The sequence below is a fragment of the Opisthocomus hoazin genome, chromosome 4 (assembly GCF_030867145.1).
Source record: "Opisthocomus hoazin isolate bOpiHoa1 chromosome 4, bOpiHoa1.hap1, whole genome shotgun sequence".
Classification (NCBI taxonomy): domain Eukaryota; kingdom Metazoa; phylum Chordata; class Aves; order Opisthocomiformes; family Opisthocomidae; genus Opisthocomus; species Opisthocomus hoazin.
Window position 1 is genome coordinate 8,909,088 of NC_134417.1, and position 22,080 is coordinate 8,931,167.

Below are 22,080 nucleotides of genomic sequence, written 5' to 3' on the forward strand. Positions count from 1 at the left end.
GCTGATGACGTGCATTACAGTATTATAATAATTTCTTATTAGCAGTGAATTGTAAAAGGCTAGTAACAGAACAGGTGAATTCTGAAAAGAGAAGTTACGTAAATGAAATCTGGGAAACAGCTGTGGAAGCTGTTTCTTTCCTGTGTACAAGAGATGCCTATTTTTACAATGGTAAAAACCATGAGGGTACGGGAGTAGGTCTAGAAGAGAATTACATAGGGTAATTGGTTTTGGCATCTCTAGTTAGACCATGAAAAACAGTAAACAGTCCCACAGACAATGGGTGTTCTTTATTCCTTCTGGGAGTAACTGCAAATTAGGCTGTATTTAAATCCATGCAATCTGTATTTTTTTAAAGCATAAAACTTTATATTAGCTGACAAATATTTTTAAAGTATTGCCTAACTTAGAATAGGTTAATCTCCTGTAAACTGTAATTTATAATTATAGTTTATAATTACAATTTTATAAAACTATAATAACTGTAATTTCCTGTAAACTGTACTTGAAAGCATAACATAGAAATTGATCATTTTTTTCCCCGTTTTCTGTTTCAGTTGTTACTCTGTATGCTACTCTGGGAGGCCCAGCAATAGTACATGGGCTAAATGAAACAGAGGTGACCACCATCATTACTAGTAAAGAATTGATGCAAACAAAATTGAAGGTCAGAAAATGTTCTTTGTCTCTCTCTCTCCATTGTATCTGTTCATTATTGTTAAAAGGCCTGGTTCCATTGTACAGAACAATGATTTATTGCCTTTCTGTAGGGCAGATGCTGCTTTTAGAGTAAGATTTATGTAGCTGTCTTCACGTACAACAAAAATGATAGCTAGCCTTCAGTGGGATTTAGGCCGTTCAATGACTGTGGAGAACAGGATGAGCAATTGGCACTGTTGAGGAGCTGCTGGAACAACACCTTTACAAGAAACTGCCGTGGTTTCTGGGTGGATTTAGTGCCTATAAATTTAACAGTGGAAGCAAATGGGAAGAACAGAAAAATGTATAAACTGCATGTGAATAGCTAAATGTGATCATCCTCCTGATTTATTTTTGGATGTTTTCCCAGCAGAGAATGGCTCTTAAATCTAAAGGTGGGTGCTCAAAGAGTTAGAGCTGTTTTCCAGTGCAGGGAAAAGCTTATTCAACATTAGAACTGTCAAAAAACTTTTTTGACTTACTGACCCAGATCAAATACACAAGTATAACAACTAATCTGGGTGAGTTTCATCGTCATGTGTTTTGGGGGGACTAGACCTTTCACATAAGGGAATGTTTTAAGTAAAAATGGTGCGCTATTGCTGAATTTTCAATGAGAATTTCCCAAGCCTTCTTTTTTAAAGTTGCTAGAGTGACAGTATAGATACAATGCACCTTTATTTCAGCTTGCAGTAAGGGAGCGAATTTCTTCTGCTGGAGGTGCTAATCATCTCTTCTTCCACCAGAACATTGGTAAATGTTTTAGAACTCACATTTTGCTTGAAATGCTGAACTAGCGCTCAAGTAATAATTTTCCATATTTTTGCTACCTGTTGCTTATTTTAAATAGCATAGTAATCAAGGAGCGACAGAAGAATTATTGTGAGCTCAGTGTTGCCAGTTTCTCTCAGTGTTCTGTGTGAGGGCAATGTTAGTTATCTCTACAAATCATTTCAGTCTTATTTGTGGGCTTTTCTTGAAAGAAGACCCAGATCAGTAAACGGTTGGAAAGGTTTTTGGACTTGCAAGTGGAAAGTTCAATCAGTCCAGCAAATCTAAATGTGCAAAGTGTCACGCTTTGCAGACCTTTGAGCTGGACAAGCTTATCCTCTGACTTCTGAACACATGCTCATTTCCACAGGAAATTGTTTCTCAAGTTCCGCTGCTGCGACATATTATTACAGTGGATGGCAAACCAACGACGTGGTCAGAGTTCCCCAAGGGTGTAATTGTCCACACGATGGCTTCTGTGCAAGCTATGGGGGCCAAGGCAGACACCGGTAGGTTATCTCTGCTTTCCGTTTGGATCAGCTCATTTGTTGTCCTACTTTGACCCTGTTGAGTAAACTTGGGGAAACTGCAGATCTCAGAAAATGATGCAGTGTTAACCTTTTATTGTCTGCTTTTTCTTTACATAATATCTGTGGGGTTTTGGTTTGGTTGTGGTTGGATTATGGCGTAGGGTTTTGTTTGGTTTTATTTTTTCAACACAGCAAAATGCATTTAATAAAAACTGTCTTCTCCACAAGAAGTGTCACATGTTGAAGAATAATTTTTAAGATAAGCACTTAGGCCAGGATAGAAACTTAGAAAGCATTCTTATGATCAGACATATTAAAGCCAGGTTATTCAGAGCACACAGAGAAAATTATTGTACATTTTATAGCAAAAGACATCAGTAATTCACTACCATTAAGTTTTCTTAAGTTCACAAGTACCAAAATGTAAAATAGCCATTTAAATCTGATAGAGCTCGGTCACTTCTGTTGCATTTCTGAAGGTGTCAGTCTACTACGTAAATTTCTTGAAATCTATTCTCAATCTATGTAACATTTTTAGAATTAGAATTCAGAATTTCAGAAGATATTTTAACTATTACCATAACAAATTTTTATTTTTGGCTCTGAAGAGCTGCGAAACCTAGTACCTTAAGATGTCATGATGTTCAGTTGTTGCTTTCTTCTATTCTTATTCTTTGTGTTTTTGGAAGCTTTTAACCACTTAAGGCACATGAATGTTGGATTGAATTTTGTTTTAGGAGTAGGGTGGATGGTTAATCCATCTGCTGTTGATGTTTGGGAGAGTGGCAGGTTTGCTCCCAACACTGTGACCTCTCAATTTCTTTAAAAGATGGTTTTCTCTTTTTGATGCACCAGTTTTATGTACTATTAAAACTGTTTCAGACAACACCAATGAAAAAAATACGGTTGTAATTCATTAGCTCCTTGAGATTTGTTAATCTATGTGCTATGTAAAAAGGTATCTAATTCTTCTTTCTTCAGCCTTTTAAATATCGCATACTATATGCTATAATAAGAAACATTATCTTTGTCAAGTTAACCATTCATAAATTGTGGAATACTACAATGAATTGTTTATGGTCAAGCAAGTTCAATTAATATTGTATTTAGTACATGAGCTGCCATTTATGGTTTTTTCCTCTGTGTTGTTTGTTGTGCAGGATGGACAGGATTCAGTGAGTGGGAAATTGTTAAATATGCTTTCACTCTTCTCATTCAGCGTCTGTGTGGTGCTGCACGTCTTGCACGTTATGCAGTTTTTGCTCTGAATAAACACAATTGTGTTCATATTTTCTTGCTCTCAGTGCAAGTATTTACAAAACACTTTAATCCTATTAAAGCCATTGAACTTCCTTTAAATATTTATAGAAATTTGGCCTCATGTTGACTCGGCAGTGGCTTGCTGCAGGCGTTGCAGGGGAGGCAGCGGGGTGTTCCCGTGCGGGGGGGAGCGCGTGAGAGTGTGGCTTTGCCGAGGGAAATGGCCCCTATGGCAGCCGGGACCAGTGCAGCGTGCCTGCCCGAGGACGTGGAGCTTGGCTGCGTTTTGGAGAAGCCAGAGCTCTGCATTCATTTTCTCTCCTCTGCAGGAATATGGGAAACTTAATAGAAAAAGTGTTGTCGTGGTAGACTGGGACAATCGCTCCAAGGGGTGCTCAGCTAATACAAAGAAGTTCCTACTCTTTGTGAAGGAACTTAAGCTTGGCCACAATCTTTTTAACCGAAAGCAAAATGTAGTGGCAGCAGTTGTGTAGTGTTATGTTGGAATGACTGCTGAAATACACTAGTGGATCAGATCTTACGGTCTCCACACAGTATACATTCTCTTTTTCAACCCAAACTGCAGGAAACAAACAGCAGGCCAGGCCTGTGGCCTCGGATATCGCGGTGATCATGTACACAAGTGGATCCACAGGGATTCCCAAAGGAGTTATGATCTCCCATTGCAACATAATTGCTGGGATAACTGGAATGGCTGAGAGGATTCCAAACCTGGGGTACGTACCAGCAGTTACTTACCAGCAAATAAAGAAGTCGTGTAGTTGCGTATGATTTTAGATTAATTACCGTGTAAAATATTAACTATATTGTTATATTGCTTTGTCTGTGACACATCATACTATGCGCTGATGTCTGAGCGTCTTCCAGCACTGCATGAAGTGACGTGACTACTTCATGTGCTGTTTGTTCTCTTGTCTGCTGTATGTGGGCAAGACCGGGACACAAAAGGCTGTGAGACCGCCTTGCCCTAGAGTGGTTGGAAGCTTCCCGAAGCAGTACTTCCTCTGGTTAGCGTAAAATTCCATGGTTTCTTTCTGCTTGGGGCAGTTTTTTAGCTTGTTCACAGAGTTGCCTTTGCAACTGTAACACATGGTTAATTGTCTTGGGATGAGTAAACATCACACTTTGTTCATGCCTTAAACCTACTGTATGTAGTACGCAACTTTTGAAACAAAACCTGTATTATTTGAAATATGTTTTCAAGCTCAGAGCATTTTTCCGTTTTCTCTAGTTCAGCAGTAAGGTCTGTGTAAATTTAGCTTAATGACTCATCTGAGGACTCTAATGGTACAACATAAACCTGTCTTTTAAAAATACTTTACAGTGAAAAAGACATCTATATTGGCTATTTGCCTCTTGCCCATGTTCTGGAGCTGAGTGCTGAACTTGTGTGTCTGTCTCATGGATGCCGCATTGGTTACTCTTCACCTCAGACATTAGCTGACCAGGTATGTTGTAGGTGTAAGCCTTTATGGTCAAAAAAACCCCAGAAAACCAAAACACTCACATCAGATCTCTGTAGTATTTCTTTAAAAATAATATAACAAATCTTCTTTTCTTCAATTCATGAAACAGAGTGTCGGTGGTTATGACCGGTACTCTGGACTAGTTTTAATTGTTAAAATATAGTTTAAATGAAGATGATTGTTTGAAAGATGTGCTATGTCATTTTATTTCCCATGTTAAAAATCTTGTATGTGTCTACTAGTAAACTTGTTCTTCGCTTTAGTCCTCTAAAATAAAGAAAGGAAGCAAAGGTGATGTTACGACACTTAAGCCAACCCTAATGGCAGCTGTCCCGGTAAGTAACTGAGGGATAAATATTTTTTAAAATGATTTTTAAAATATAATTCATAAATCAGTTTTTTAACAACAAAATTAATGCAGTGATCTTTCACATTAAAAAGACAGAACCTTTGATGTTAAGCTAGCTTAAAATAATGGTTTTGGTATTTATTTGTATGTTGGGGATAAACATTCATCATGAGTGTCGGTATTTTTCAAAGTTTGAATAGCTATGGGAATTAGATTGCCATTTTAGTTAGTCATCTATTGTTCATCATAGTAAATGAATGGAATAAAGCTAACTGGCAGCAGGCAGCTTGGGGTTAACTGGTGCTCCTGCTCAGATGTTTGCTTCCCTCGTTTCTGTGAACATTGTGCTATCGCTTAGGAATGGAAGAGGAAGCCACCTGGGAGGGGGTTGTCATCTGAAACGTAACAGAAGTTCTAAATCATGTTTGCTTTTTGTTGTACTGAATTTAGAGTTTCTGTTTATTTGAGTTAAAGTTAATCTTTTTATGTAACTAGGAAATTATGGATCGGATCTACAAAAATGTCATGAATAAAGTGAATGAAATGACTAGTTTCCAGCGGAATCTATTTATACTGGCCTACAACTACAAAATGGAACAGATTTCCAAAGGTTACACTACCCCGCTCTGCGATAGGTAATTTTAATTTTATTTTTAATGGCATCAAAAAAACGCTTATCAAAGTCTTACCACATGAGCAGTATCTGATTTTTTTGTGCTTTTCTTTGTTTTAATGTTGACACTTTGAACATGAACAAGTCTGTAATTAAGTGTAAATTGAAACAACGAATCAGTTGTTCTTGTGATGGTTTTAAATATTTACTGATCTACTTTAAGTGAGTGTTGTTTAACTTGAAACTGATTGGGGATTTATATTCATGGCATTATTTCATCAGGACTTTAATAATGGATTTATACAATTCTTGGGTAAGATGGGAAGTCTATTCCTGTAGATAATTGTAGACTTCACGTTTTCACAGAAGGGAATCACAGAATATCTCAAGTTGGAAGGAACACATAAGGATGATTGAGTCCAACTCCCAGCTTAACTGAGACTAAAGGATAATATAACTGCAAAATGTATACAGCTTATTGAAGTAATTTTTGAGGAGAAAAATCACAGAACTTCGCTGCCTTAACTAAAATTGCGTTCTGAAAACGTTTAACCCATCTTCAAATTAGAATGTGGAAACAAGCTCAGAAATCTGTGCCTGTGTTTTTGAAAACTTAAATGTGCTCCGTCAGAGTTTTCTTTGAATGCCATAGAAGTTTATTTGAAGGTGGTGGAAACTTTAAGTTCAGATACAAAATTAGGTACTCTCTTGTTTTGTTTTTAAGCGACAAATATATACTCTTATCTTTGCATTTTAGCCTTATTTTCCGGAAAGTACGAATGCTGCTAGGTGGAAAAATTCGCATCCTACTTTGTGGAGGAGCTCCACTCTCTGCAGCAACGCAGCGGTTTATGAACATTTGTTTCTGTTGCCCTGTAGGACAGGGGTATGGACTCACTGAATCAGCTGGAGCTGGAACGATCACGGAAGGTTGGTGTTGGTGCATCCCGTTGCGTGCGGTGCTGCGCACTCTGCACGTGTCGTCTGTGACAGCCTAGTCGCTTGGTGTGTGCCACCAAACAGAACTGGGGAGGGAGTCCTGGGGATTGCTTGTCATCGTAAATGTATAAAACAGTAGGATACTAATTTTAGCACGTAAAGCTGGTGACCTACATATAAAATGAATGTTCTCATTTGTGATAGTGAAACCTGTAATAGTGCGAGTGGGATCTGGGCATTATTGCACTTACCAGTTGAACTGAATAAATTATTTCTAATTTTGGTGAGTATATTGAGACGTTAGCAAAATAAAAAAAAGGAATGCAAAAGCCTGCACCAGATTTTAATTTCATATAATGGAAATTCATGGTTTCGGTTGCCTGTTAGTCATAAAAGTTCACTCATATTCAGTGGTGGCAGAAACAGTCAGAGCTGCTATTTTTTGGCAATGGTGTGATCTACGTATGAATCATAGGAAGAGTATCTAAGGTTCATTGCTAGATTATGCGGGATTGTAGTACATGTATTAAATTCCTTGGTGATCCACAAACTGCTGTGACGTGATTTTTATTCCAAAAGGTCTCTGGAAACAGCTTCTTCAGTAGCTTGAGGGGGAAGAAAAAATGTGGAACTGTACTACAAATGATGTAGTGTCCAGTGATGCTTTTTTTGGGAAGGTTCCCAGATGCAGAAGAGTTTGAGATTGAGACTTCAGGAAAGTGAATCAAAATATGGAGTCCCTGAATTGTTAGAAAATATTGCTAATTATCTCAGAGTCCAGCAAACATTAAAGTTGTGCTGCCTCTGAAGTGTGATCCGCATGGGCAGCTTACTATCAAAGCTGTGTTGACATGACTGGAGGTATCTGTAAATACAGCCATCTCTGCTCTTTGCAGGATAGGGATTTTATCTGCATTACGTTGATAGATCCATTGGTTTTCTTGGAAGTTCTGTTCTATGAATTAAAGTTCAGAAATAAATAGCAAATAATTTTCACTAAATAAGATGCATGACAACAAACATTTTTCGAATTAGTTTTGGTAATTTTTTTTCTGAAATATGCACTTTTAAAATTCTAGTTTGGGACTACACTACAGGGAGAGTGGGAGCACCTTTGGTCTGTTGTGAAATCAAGTTAATGAACTGGGAAGAAGGTGAGAGTTTCTGTATGTGCTTAAAGTATAGCATGTTTGCAAGAACTTTGTATAGCTGGTTTTCTATTGGGCTTTGCTCAGTAATAGTAATTGGAAGACTATTGCATGGCTTTTTAAATTTTAAATGCTACTTTTACCTATAAAAATTTGATCTTGAGAGAGAAAAAACGTGAAATAAATTGCTCAGTGGTTCTTAAACTTAAAAATATCTAGACAGAAGCTATCGATGCAAGTGGCGTTTTGACTAGGTTATATTATGGCTTGCTTTGGCTGTACTGTTTGTTTTATTCCAGTCTATATAATTGTATATGCGTATTGTGTAACTGTATACAACACTGTACCTCCATCTGATCAGTATTCTTGCGAGACAGGGTGCAGGTCTTGTACGTTGTGTCTTAGACGTGCTTCAGCTGAATTGCATGCATGGTACCCTCTGTTGCCGTTAAGAAATAATTTTAAAATAGTCTTCGTAACATGATTATTAATGAAATCATTTAAAAATTGGCATGTGGAATGGAAGCTTAATGGATGCTCTATAAAATGTGTTTAATAAAGTTTGAAATTTATTTAGGTGATTTCCTTTCACTGTCGGCTTTTATGTATTGTAGAGTAGAAATACATAATACTTAAGGGTGTTTTGGGCTAATGTGAAACCTTATAGTTTTTCTTCTTTCCTAAAATGTGAGGTGAAATTTATCCTTTTTTTTTTTTTTTTTTTAATTTGAGCCTGTATGAAACTGATAGAGCATGTTAGTCCTGGCAGAAAGATTGCACAGAGGTGGCATTTACCCTCTGCATGTATGTGAATTTCACTGTTTGTAGACACAAGTGTTAAATAGCTGTTTATATGCTGAAAAGAGTTGGAACCATCTCTTCTGTTAGTGAACTATTTAGGCAAGTGGTATCTTTGGCGAAGGACTTACTGAAGTGTTTAGATCTGTATTGAAATAGTAAAAATAATAGGAATTCTTGCTTTGGAATATGTTTGAAGTCTTGTTAACTTAGTAAAACCCATACTTTTAGGTGGATATTACAACACTGATAAACCATATCCTAGAGGTGAGATTCTTATTGGAGGGCAAAATGTGACTGTGGGCTACTACAAAAATGAAGTACGAACCAGAAAAGATTTCACCGTTGATGAGAATGGGCAGAGATGGCTCCATACTGGAGACATTGGAGAGTTTCATCAAGATGGATGTCTAAAAATTATTGGTGAGTTAATAAATTCAGGTGAACATATTATACATTTTTCATGGCTGTTAAGTACTGTAATTAACTCCCCTCAAATCTCCATGTCCTGGCATGCAGTCTAAAACCCTACCATGTATCCCAGGGAAATTCTGATATGTTAACATAAACTTGATTTAATTGTGTGTTTTAAAAGCTGATTTTTAAAACAATTGCTTCCTTTTAAAACAGTCTTAACATTTGACTCCACTCTGATAGTGAGACTGGTTAGTAATTAGAGAGTTAAATGTAGGCTAATTGAGCTAGATAAGCTGCCTTAGATTTTATAGTGTTGTAAGTGTGGAAATTGATTCAGTGAAAGGGCTCTTTTGGTAATACATGCTGAGGAATTAGATAAGCCTTTTTTTAATCTTGCTGTTCCTTATAATAAGAATATCCCTTTATCATAAAGGAACTAGGGGAAAAATAGGTAAAGGTGTTATGCACAGGCCTGTGGTAGGCTCATAATTTTTTGACACCTATAGACAGAAAAATAGGTGCCCTATAAACTACCAGGTGTCTCCCTTGAAGTCAGTGGCTGATTCAGGGTGCTCTTTAATCCTGAAAACCAAGCTTACTTGGTTTATTCTGTGAGAAAAATCTTCGGTCCTGTTGCAGCTGCCTTGCATTGGTCAGACAGCTACATAGCTCCCTTGCCTGGTTGCACAAAGCAGCTTGAAGGTACACAGCAAAGGTGAGGCACTCCTGGCTGCCGTCACAGCCAGCTGGGTAAGGCCCTGCCTTCTCTGGGCTACGTACAATAAGCTCAAATAATTCAGGCTTAATTTTCGGTTCCTATTGTTGTGTTTCAAATAACAGGTGGGCAGTTGCTCTTTAAATGTGGATTTAGCCTGAAAATAAATAACAAAATGTCGCCAAATGGTGCATCTCTTGCCTTAAGCGTCTGGACCAGACAGCACAAAATGCATGCTTCTAGCCCAAACACTGGCTTTTGCATAATCCTAGTTATCTTCCATTTACATGAGAGTGCTGTCATATAGGAAATGCTGTTCTAAAAGTAGAAAATGCATGGAATTGAAACGTGTCTCATTTTTGTGTGAGGGACGGAATGATAAAATATGAAGTCTGGAAACCTGCCATTAAATGTTTCTGGTACGTTCACCAAACATGAGTCAGCTTACCTTTGGGCATTTATATCTACATTTCAGAAAAGTACAAAATCAATGTTTAAAGTTTTGTGTTCTGTAATTAATGCTTAATTCCTTTTTTCCTCAATAGATCGTAAAAAAGATCTTGTAAAACTCCAGGCAGGAGAATATGTGTCTCTTGGCAAAGTAGAAGCAGCGCTAAAGAACCTGCCACTGGTAGATAATATTTGTGCGTATGCAAGCAGGTAAGAGGCAGACGATACTTTGCTATTGCTGTATGCTTTGTCTGTCCTACTGAAGCCGGAAGCAATTTTTTTTTTTTTGCCACTCAACGTGTGGAATTTTTTAAACTAGTTGAAAAAGGATTTTGTTTATAATACAAAGGAATAACTTTCTCTATCAAAACTAAAACATCTGAAATGTATGATTTCATTTTTCCTTTCCCATTTTTTTCATCATTCATTGGAAAATGCCAAGAATGAGTCTCTTTCGTTCCCTTTTCCCCGATCTGAAAAGCGGCTAAGGTCTGACTGCATTAACAGACATCACTCAAGCACTTTACAGGTTATGACGTATAGAAGCCCTAGGGCACCTTGATCCTTGCTGTATTTAGCCGTGATCTGTTTTTCAGAGGAAGTACTGTTGTACTTCAGAGGATGGCAGGGGGAAAAACCCACCAAAAGCCCAGAAGCTGGCTTGCACGTTAAAAATACTTTTCTTTAACCCCTGCAGTACACCAGCAGAAGCGTTGAAGCTTGAGACTAAACACTCTGTAAATACTATGCAAACACAGAGTTAATAAATGATGAATGAAGGTCCTTTCTATTTACTTTCTACAGGTACTACTGAATTAGGCACATAAGAGCTCAAATATGTCTTAAGTTTCTATTTCTAGAATTTCCTATCTGTGCATACTATAGACTTACATGTATAAATATACTTCAGGTGGTCTTTGTTTCCTGTTGCCATTTTGATGTTTGGAAAGTCATTTTGGAGCTTCTGAACAATCAGAAATATTCTGATTTCCAGGATGGCCAAAAAAGCCCCACTTGATAATTTTGATTGAAAGAGGCCAGGACAAGCATATTTTGTTGTGTTAACTAATGGCAGTCATCCTGTAACTTCAGTTGTGACAGTTTTGGATCAGTAGGCTAACACGCATTGAGCATGCCACTGCTGAGAAAAATTACGCTTCATTTGTGGTCTTGACTTGTGGGTGAGTCTTGTGTTTGCTTGCTTTGACTGCGTGAGGTTATGTGCCTGTTCTGAGCACCCTCTGAGGTCTGTGGACAAAGAAGTTCCTGCAGGTGGTGATTTCTGCTCTTCTAGGATACAAGTTCACTATTGGAATAGTACTATCAAATTTTGTGTTAATTTTGCCAGGTCAGCATAACCCTGGAGGCTAAAAAGCACTCGTCAGACAGGCACTTGGCTCTGATAGCCTGTGTCTTGTCTATTGCTTAAAAACAGGAAAACCTATGAGCAATTTTTAAAGGTAATTTGCAAACAGAGTCTGACTACATTCCGCATTGGTTTTTCTGCTGCTATTGTATTTCTTCTTAATACTTTTATGTGTGTAACTTGGCATAAGCAGCCATGTAATACAGATTCTCTGAAGGATTGTCCATATGCACGTTTCATTGTGGGTATATACTCACCTCAGCAGTTTAAGCTTGGAGACTTTTTATTAGCAGTGCCTGTGACCTCCCTTATATCCTGTCTCTCCTTATACTTTGCCTGGGTGATCTTATATGCAAGAGGAGTCCTTCATTTGTAACTGTTCTGTCTCCCACATGCAAAAGGACAAGGAGGGCAGACTTTTACTGATGGTTTAAGTCTGTGATTTGACCTTAGGTCTTGGAGTGCAAAGCTCCTCTGAGCATAGTCGTAGGGAATCAAAAGTGTTGGCATGGTATCGCTGCTTCAAAAGCTGTATTAATTGACCACTTCAGACAAAATACTGAGTGAGATAAGGAATAAAATGTTTGCTGAAAGGAATCATGATTAGACCTCCGTCAGATGAGACTCCTACTGCTTTATCAGCACTTCACCCATCCAAGACTCATTCAGTAGGTCTCAAACATCACGTCAGGAAAACGAGTAGTTCAGTTATCTGATGAATGAGCAAACATGGCAAAAAACCCAAAGGAGCTCTTAGTGGGAAGCTCAAGGAGAGCTGGTAAGGACCAGACTTTACAGAACAGAAATGATGATACCGACACATGGTGCCACTGCATGTCTCTTACCATAGGTCTGAGGGCCGTACTGGGGTAGGATCTCAAGCACAGCAAAGGAATGAGGATACCTGGTATAGGAGAGACGTTTCGGCAAAATCTCTTAGCATGGAGATGACTAAGGAGGTCCTGAGGACCAAATTCTGAAAATTTCTTCCTTCATGCTGTTGTTATGACCTCCAAGACTGAAGAAGCTAGCAAAGTCAAAAGATCTGCAGAAGGAACAGTAGTGGAGAGGGAAGTAGCTGCTCCGGAGAGAAGATGTAGTCTTCAGGATACTTCTCAAGACAAACAGCATTTGAACTGCAACGAGTGAAGATTTAACTTAGTGATACAGATGAAAAGCTACACATTCCAGGAGCTGTTAGTTCCAAGGTGCTCTTTCCCAGAAAAAGCGTAGCTGGATGAACCCATTTGTCCAGAGACAGTACACTTCTACTCAAGAGACTGAATTTTAGATGAACCAGAAGTTTGAGGCCTACCAAGCCAACTGATTACTTGTAATTACGGTTTATCCCTGGATACAGTGGTGATATTGCTGGACATGACCTTAAGCATGTCAAAAGACTACAGGAATCAGGGATGAAAGTGCCAGAATCCTTTGTGTTCTGGATGCCTTCACACATAATACATTTATATTACAGAGTAGACCCTAGATGGAGTTACAAGGGTTCAGTACAGAGATAGCATGAGTGTGTGGGGAAAAATCAGAGAGGCAAAGATGGATGATGCAAGCAGTAAGTGATACTGAGGCTAATCTGAAGTCTTTCTGTAAGTACATTCTTAGTAGGAGAAAAATGAGGATGGTTTCAAGTCAGCCAGCAGGCAAAGCTTGTTGACCGATGATGCCAGGGAAGCCTGTGTTTGTAATGGATTTTTGTTCAGTCTTCACAACTGCTGTCAGATGCCCATTATTTATACCAGTAACAAAGGAGAAATTTGCAATGTGCAGTAACCAGAAGGGTATTCAGAGTTAGTATTTTAAAATTATTTTGGAGACCTTAAAGGATAACCTGAAGTAATCTCCACGCGGGGATTAAGGTTCTCTATTTTGCATTAATGATCTGTCTGGTGAAAGAGAGAGCTGAAAAGATCTAATAAAACTATACATAGTTAGGGTGGGACAGTATCAAAGGTACAGTGGAGGACAGTGTTAGAATTCAGAGCAAGCTTGACCAGATGGAGGTTTGCTTGAAAACAGCAGTCAGTTTAAAGAGGGGAAATGTGAATTATACTTAGACCTAAATAAACTCCAAAAATACAGGATGAGGACCACCAGCTGGTAGCAGTTCTGTAGGAGCTGACATGAGTCAACAAATGCCATGCTGTTATAAGAAGGTAAATAATATGGCGTAATCAGATGTATAGCCTACAAGATGCACAATGATCTTTTTGCTCTACCAAGCATTAAGGGTCTGAGTTCCACGTGCAAGGCTTCAGAAAAGGTGGACCTCTTCAAAAGAGTCCAGGAGAAAAATGTGAACGTCTGCGATGCATGACTTAGGAGGAAAGGGCATTGGTTAAATTGCTGAAGAAACCTGAGAAAGGAAGGAGGACTAGAAAGGTGAGAAGGAAAAAAAAATAGTAACAGTCTGTGAACGAATAAATGGCTTCTGTGGAAAGGAGAAGAGCGTCTGACTATTGGCTGTATGAAAGAAAAGTCACTTCCCTTACAGAAGCAGGCATTCTTTGAGATGTGTTGTGCCTATGCTCATTCCACAACCTACTCCCCAACCCCTCTTCACTGCAGTCCTCTGCTCCTCTACAGTAACTGGATTCTGCAGTTGAGAGGAAACTGAGGTAGGGAAGCCGCACAGCAGTCTTCATACCGTGATGCAAAACATGAGGAGAGGCAGGGCGCAGTGACATCGTATGGGTACTGCTTCCCCAAAGCTTTGAGCGTGAGGCACAGTGGAATATGCATATGGACAGCACACCTTGAAGCAATCCGGTTGCTGTAAGGTAAGCAGCTTCTCTCTCTACTTATTTTTAAGCAGGCAAAGGTAATTTGTATACTATTTCAGAAAGATTATCAGGTGAACAAAAGCCAACTGTTAAGAGCAATATCTCTGTAAGAAGTGCAACCCCCCAACTTGAAATGTTATTTTTGAAAACCTGTTAACTGTACAGAATTCATACTAAAGTACATTATACTTCTCAGTTTCCATTCTTATGTCGTTGGATTTGTTGTGCCAAATCAAAAGGAGCTCGCAGAACTAGCTCGAAAGAAAGGATTTAAAGGAACCTGGGAAGAGATCTGTAACAGTCCTGAGGTTGAAAAAGAGGTACTGAAGGTGCTAGCTGAGGCTGCCATGGCAGGTGAGTAGCTGGGTAGGGAGTATTGACCTTGTGGACTGTAATGGCTATGAAACAGGTAAGCATAGGCCCTGAAAATATTTCTTGAACTGTGTATATTTCGTAGAACATAAATGAAGCAAAATTTTCATACAGAAAAACCCAACAACAAAACATGAGTGGGGTCTATTCTTTTGGTTCATTAACTTTTTTTTTTTTGACCAAGGCGAATGGCTGAGGAAAGAATATAAAACCAGGGCAAACTTAACAAGCTCAGTTCTGTTCCCTCTATATATATATGTGTGTGTGTCTGATGCTCTTTAAGAGGTCCTGTAGTATCTTTTTGGCCTTAGCTGCTGGTCCAAAAGAATGCGCGTGATCTGTAGAGCCATAATATGCGTGCTGGGTATCCTACAGTCTCACATGCTACATACCTATGCATAGCTGGAATAAGCCCATGGTGACAGGGGCTCTCCTAGCTTCCAGTGACTTGCATCTGAGGGATTTCCTAAACTTGAAAGCAGTGACTTTGTAATTAATAATTTTTAGTAGGCTTTTCTTCCATTAACTCTTCTAGTTGCACTTCAAAGTTAGGTAAATATTGTGTGTCAGTATCCATACTATCTTGTGGCGGAGCTGCACAGCTCAGCTGGGTTCATGTGAAGAGACGCCTTGTTTGTTTTAGCCCTGCCATCTGCTAGTTCAGGTTGGTTCTGCCCAGCTCGTGTTGTTCAGTACCTGTTGTACTTCCCCCTCAGCGGTATCTTTTTCGTGCTGATTGGTCGTAGTCTATTTAGCTGTGCTGGTGCAGAATTAAACAGTGGCACAGTGATACTTTGTTCTTTCATAATAATTTCTGCCTTGTTTTTGCTTTTGACCATTACTAAGAACTGAGTTTTTTTCATAAAGCTGTCAGTTATGACCACAGAATGGTAAATTTGTTTTCCATACGCATTCTCTTTTACACTTTTCTGCAGTGAATGTTTTCTGCTCTCTGCTGTGCAGTCGCTCAGTATCATGATGTCCTTCTGCACCCCTTTGCAATTTGTCCTCGTCTTTTCTACCCCGGATAACTTTATGCTTCCAGCAGTCTTGGTCTCTTCTCCGTATTACTTGTGAATATGTTAAACTCTGAGTAGTAGAGCTGCAGACTTCTGTTACAGGAATGTGCTCTTACCAAGAGGGCAGTCTCAATCCTGCAACAGACTTACTGTTCCTTGCCCCATGTCTCTGGGCCATTTTTCTTCGCTGCGTGGCACATATGGGCAAAGCCTTTCTGAGAAGCTGACGTACAAAGTCGCTTGTTTTGTGCAACACTAACTGACCGTTCTAGAGAGAATTAAAGATGTTGTTAAAATGGATGAAACAAATATTTGATTTAATCCTGAGGCATTTCTACCAATTTTGATGTTATTTTATATTTGGGTTTGGCTATCACTTTGGTATCACAGGCTTTACTTTTAAAGCAATATTATGATTTTTAGTGCAAAATTGCAAAAAATCCCCAAACACAGTTTTAATGTGAAAAGGGGAGTAAAAAGTGCAGGAAAATCTAAAAATGGCAGGTTGAATGGATAATTATCCACAGGTGGATTACTTTTTTTTTCATTTAACTTGAAAATAGATTATTTTTTTTAACATTGTCCATCTGGTGATTGCTTTTCTTAGAGTTATTTGTTATTCTTCTCTTATGTCTGAAAACATAGCAGAAGCTCTTGCAAATGATAGTGTTTTATGCTAAAGCTGTAACGTGCAGAGCACTGTTCTGTTTCGGTAAGGGGAACAGCTTACCATATGAACTTACTTTCCGTGAACAATTTAGGGCTATCAGGAAAAAACACCCTGTGTTTTCAAGCTTCAGTAGTGTGGATTTTCAGATTTTGTCTCCAGATGAGTATCGTAACGCTGGTACAACGGCCTATATTTTGAGGATACCGCTTCTGTGCCCGGAGGGTTTTCTGAAGTTAGGGAGAAGCACAGATACCCGGATGGCTGGGGTTTGTTTCAGTATTTCTGTGGATGCTGGACTGGTGGCTCCTGTCACTCTGCTTGTCACCACACGGGTTTTCAAAGCTAACCATGGGGGGTTTGAGGAGCGCTTCTTCATTTACGTCACGCGCTTTTCTGCTTGAGAATACAGTTCCTCCTTTTGTGCTTAATTGTAGAAAAACGGTTACATTTACATTTTGTAATAAAAATGTTTATTTTTACAGCTAATCTGGAGAAGTTTGAAATACCAGTAAAAATTCGTTTGAGCCCTGATCCTTGGACCCCTGAGACTGGTCTAGTGACAGATGCGTTCAAACTAAAACGCAAAGAGCTTACAGCGTACTATCAAATGGACATTGATCGAATGTATGGAAAAAATGTAAAATAATTCTTTTTTTTCTGCACCACTTTGCTACAATGAGCTTGGATCAAATAGGAAATACTTGAATTGCCTGTCTCAACACTTGAGATCAACACAGAAACATCATTCCTCATTTGCAGCTTAAACTGATATTCCTGACAACATCACCATGATGACTGGCAAGTTTAGTAAAATGTTACGGCAGCAAACTTGTGTCTGTCTCCTTCTTTCCAGTTTTCTCTGCTACCTTGTCAGTCTGTGGATTTTCCCGAGTCTTTTTGGGGAACCATGATTCTGAAGTCTCAAGTTTTTAAACGTTTATAAATCCTGTATAATGTTTTATTTGTATCTTTAAAATTTGGATGTATATAGAGAGAACTTGGCTATATAAGAAATGGTTATACTGGGGGCCTTTTTTACCTAATTATTTAAAGATAAGAAGGTATTGATGTTGTGACATTATGTATATTGAAAATGCATGTGACGAGATCATTGTTGAACAGAGGACCAGGTTATTTACTGCTGTGCTATTTTTCTGTGTAAATCTGAGGGAGAAAACGTTTGACATTCCAGCTTGTGTAATACACCTTCAATATGTGCCTAATGGTTACTTTTAATTTTTATTTGAAAATGAAAAGATGGTCTTGGCACAGCTCTGCAGAAAGGCAGGTTCTCTTGCAGGTGTTAGTTAAAGCTTAATACAGAAGATGCTATTAACACAGCAGAAGTTAAACCTAAGAATAATCTCTCAAATACAGAAACACCTTTTTTAAATAGCTCATGACCCTTTCATCCAGTAGCTGAATTGTACGGAGCAAATAAGAACTCTCAGCATTAATTTCATGGAACGCTTTGTAAGTTTGACAGTCCCTCCTTTTAGCAGAGGGACTGTAACAGCTTTTGTCTTTTCTCATGAGGTTTGGACATTATGCTGGGTTTGCTCTTCTGTTGTTTGTGAAAGTCTGTTCGGCCCTAGCTGCAACCCAAATCTTACTGGGGGGATTTTTAAAGTCATAATGACAGTTATGTTCTCCGCTCACACAGTGCCTAGCTGCCCTTTGTGCCATTAAAAATCTCCCATTAATTCTGTATTCTTTTGTTTAGCATTTTTCAATTTAAAAACAGGTATTTGGAGTGTTTGTCAGCCAGTTCCTTGGTTTGTTATACCCAATTCTTACTTTGGGAAGGACTCTCAATTTCTGTTTTACTAAAGATACGTGACTATTGTTTGAGGAACTATGGGGGATCTTTTCTTCTTCAGTGAAAGTGTTTAGATTTGTTTCAGATGTGAATTTTACTTTCAGAATATTTCTAGAAAGAGTGTTTTAAGCAGGGTTACATGAGAATGTGAAAAGGCATACATCAGTCAACTTTGTGATGGAGCAAATATTAAAATGGCTGGAATTTTGAGATTATTCCTTCATGCATCATTTAATTGCAGTACTAAAAACCAAGGTCTTCATGCTCACGTGGTACCCTGCTGTGGTAGCGTATAGCAGTTCTGAATGGCAGAAGCCTTGTTCAGGGGAGAGAGTGCCTGCTGTTAGCATTTGTGACATGGGAGTTTTGGGACATGTTTGATAGGCAAATTCTCATTTAAAATAAATCTGAAATATTATTTAAAGTAATGCTTTCCATTGATTATGGAAAGCAGTTTCATAGGAATCAAAAGTTGTCAAGTAGGTTCCCTGCACCCTAGTTTTGATGAAATAATGAGAAGGTTTGTGCTGTATGTTATGTTACATTACCATCTCTCCCGCTATTCATGGATTGCCCCTGCTGCTGTCTATGAAAAACTGTTCCTGTTTGGTGCATTTTGATGTAACTAGTCAAATGGAAATAAAAGCAACAAAAAGAAATCAGAACCACATTTATGAGATTAATGCCTTCATACATCTAGATCATAAATTAAATCCTTGTGGCAAATAGAGATAAATCTAAAGTTGGAAAATGACTGAAGGATCTGAATGTGGAAATTGCCAAGTCTGTAGGGAAGCATCACACCATATATTAGACATTATTAATATTTAAATATGTATCTGTGCTCCATCAACAGGTTCTTAAATGGTTCACATTCAGCGCAGGATGTGCATTGTTCAAATATTTTTTTGTGATTTTTAGTGAAAATTAATGAATTGCTGAAGTACTCTGTATATCACTTGGTGCATTGTGAAGCAGATTTAAGAAAATAAATCTGCTTTTGGTTAATTCAGAAGAAGTCTGAAGTTAGGGTTTTATTCTGGTAAGGTTTTAAATTCACTTTTGGATAAATTGCATAAATGAAACTCTTAAAATGGTTTAGAAATAGTAGTTTTAATTTTTCTCCTAATCCAGTCTCAAGATTGGGTTGCAGTCTAACTGTGTATTTGATTTTACAGTTCAGGTTTTTTTATTTAAAATGGATGTTGATATATATAGTTCCTCCTTCTTTAGCCATCAGATTCATCGTGGACATTTATTTGTTCTACAGAATGTGCAGATAAAGCAGTTCATTAATTTTAGCCTCAGTGTTGAAGATACACTTTTAAAATATTTGTATGGGCTTAAAATATTTGTGATGAGTATGGCTTTTCTTTCAATTTATAACAAAAGGCAGAGTTTAGCGCTGGTAGATTTTGAGTCCTTCCACGTCTCGTTGAGGCCACCGGTCCCGTGGGTGCCCACGCTCCTCGGGGCGGTGAGCCGCCGTTGCTGTTCAGACGTAGGGCTTCTGGGCTCCGGCAGTCTTAGCCCTGCTGGCTGCTGTGCCAGTCAGACACCTTTGGCTGCCGCCGTGTTCTCCCCCGTGCCCTTCCACTGCTGAGCAGAAGGACAGCTTTGGGGGAGTTTGCTGAATCACTGCGGAGGTGCAGCCAGGAATGTAGCTGGTCTCGCTCCTTTTTCTTCCCCCCCACCCTGTGTCTTCCCATGCCCGATGTGGAATGCATTGCACGTGTCCTGAAGGCTGCCGAGAGCCATAGAGGAAATTAGGAAAAGTGCTTGGTTGGAGGTAATGGTCTCCGTCACGTGGGGAATTTTGTAATGGAAAGAGCCGTAACTTTTAAACAGTCTTTCTGAGTTCCAGCTAAGAAGAAGGGACATATACCTCACCTGAGGGGCCCCCAAAAGGGGGGGGATTTTTAGCAAAGCTTTTGTAAATATAAACTACCCAGGACTCTGAATCATTGGAAATTGTAACTACTTACTCTGTTGTGGACATTGACATATTTCATTATAAAAAATGACTGACCAAGAAATTCCAAGGATGCTGTGAATCTCCTTTAAGTTCCTCAAATTCTTTAAAAATATTTCAGGACTCTAGGCGCCATTCAATCTAGATGTCATAGGTGTTCTTTGCAGAGAATAGCGTTTCTGGAGTAGGTCAGGAAATTTAAGAAATTACATGTCAGAAAAGAAAAGACCTTGCAAGTTTACTAATGCTGCTGCTACTGCAGTTTACAGGCAAGCAGGACCATACCTCAATGGGAAGCTGTATCTTAGCAGTAAAATAGTTTGCTGAAAATGAAAGCGAACAACGATGTGCAACTGAAACTAAGGACGTAATGCATGCCTACGTCCCCCGGGTTTTATAGGTAGGATGCAGAGAAGGGTATGGAATTGAAACCATTCATTAAGAACGTCCTGTAAAGCTTGTAAGTTTATGCAGAAATTGCTGTAGGACATAAGACTTCTTTGCAATAACCTCTATCCTGCTAAAATTCACAAGCTTTTATTCTGTCCTAAAACTACATTTCAGTGATGCAATGCAGCATTTTTGTTTTTTATTAGTGTGATGTATTAACTACTTTGGAGTCGGTATAAAATTGTGTACATCTGTTTCTTTACTGCTAAGAGGAACAATCTTGCATACACCTTGGGCCAGGCTGAAAAGTTAATTGAATGACCAGTTGTATGTTATTGTAATTGGTTATTTAATGTAATCTCATTTTCAGTGTGATCTTGGTTGTTACTACGAACTGCCTGAACATTGTATATCCTAATTGAGTTGTATTGTATGAATTATTTATTTGTAATTGGATATCATGTTTCAGAAATAAAATTAATTTCACAAAACAGGCCCCGTACGACCATTTTTTTGAGTGGCATTTCATTTTTATCTATCTGAGCCTAGTTAATTGACGATTGTAAATTAATGAATTTAAATCATGTCAGTTGAGTGCTTGGTGGGTTGGGATAGTCAAAATGTTTTCTTTCCAGGGAAATTTGTTTGGTGGTGGGCATGTCCTTTTGTTTCACTCCCTGCCTTGTGTTGCTGGCAACCTTCTGCAAGAGGCTCCGTCCCTGCGCTGCTCACATTTGGTGTCTTGACAGTTCCCTATGTGAAGAGCCACGTGCTTGTGCTTTGCAGGTAGCGGATGTTCTGGTTGACTGCTCGGCGGTAGGTGCTCTGCAGATAGTGCTGACGGGTGTTTCTGCGTGTTAATGTTGGTGTTGTGTTTATGTGTCTGGACTGGGTAGTATCACCCTTGTGTGCAAGGCTTGCTAATTCAGGAGTAGAAATAATACCTGATGTAGTGGGAATTTAGCCAACTCGTGTCTTTTGAAAGTGTAATTTCATGTCTTGTCAGGTATTCAAAATAAATGTGATGGTTTGAAGAGGAATGCAGGAACACCAGTTATCGGGTTAGCCTGGTGTTCCACCACAGGACAGCGGCCATCCTGCTTTGTCTATTTTATTTGCATGTGATCTGCCATGTACCCTTTTTTAAGAGCACTGACTGTGGTAATACCTTATCTAAGGCTGTAAGCTTCTGACATCTTTTTTTTTACTATCCAGGTGCACTAGGACTTACATTTGGTGTTTAATTTTCCTAAAGGTTGTGGGCTGAAGGGTCGGATCCCAAAGAGAGTTGGACTTCTGAAGAGATCCTAAGCACTTAAATTTAAGGTTTTGATTACAAGCTCACAAACCATTTCTGGGAACCATCCAACCTGGAGGCATCTCAACAGATGCCTCTTTTTCCTCTCTTTTTGGGGGGTCTTTATTTACAATTCCCCAGGTGCCTAGGGTCGTAGTGCTGGTTAAAGGTCAAGCCTTCCCTGCTGCATAGGCAGTCTTT

At 38.8% G+C, this 22,080-nt stretch overlaps 1 protein-coding gene across 2 annotated transcripts in view; it reads left to right on the forward strand.

The window, feature by feature from the left end:
• Positions 1-21,077, forward strand: part of ACSL3 (acyl-CoA synthetase long chain family member 3) — a 56,314-nt gene extending 35,237 nt beyond the window's left edge. For both annotated transcript variants that reach the window (XM_075417843.1, XM_075417844.1), the window contains 12 exons: positions 558-667; positions 1,841-1,979; positions 3,847-3,997; positions 4,606-4,729; positions 5,011-5,082; positions 5,592-5,731; positions 6,467-6,639; positions 7,728-7,802; positions 8,826-9,017; positions 10,272-10,386; positions 14,537-14,694; positions 16,884-21,077. In XM_075417843.1, the coding sequence (XP_075273958.1) occupies positions 558-667; positions 1,841-1,979; positions 3,847-3,997; positions 4,606-4,729; positions 5,011-5,082; positions 5,592-5,731; positions 6,467-6,639; positions 7,728-7,802; positions 8,826-9,017; positions 10,272-10,386; positions 14,537-14,694; positions 16,884-17,047 (1,613 nt within the window). In that variant the 3' untranslated portion in view covers positions 17,048-21,077. The remainder of the gene's footprint in view (positions 1-557; positions 668-1,840; positions 1,980-3,846; positions 3,998-4,605; positions 4,730-5,010; positions 5,083-5,591; positions 5,732-6,466; positions 6,640-7,727; positions 7,803-8,825; positions 9,018-10,271; positions 10,387-14,536; positions 14,695-16,883) is intronic.
• Positions 21,078-22,080: the final 1,003 nt, after the last annotated feature.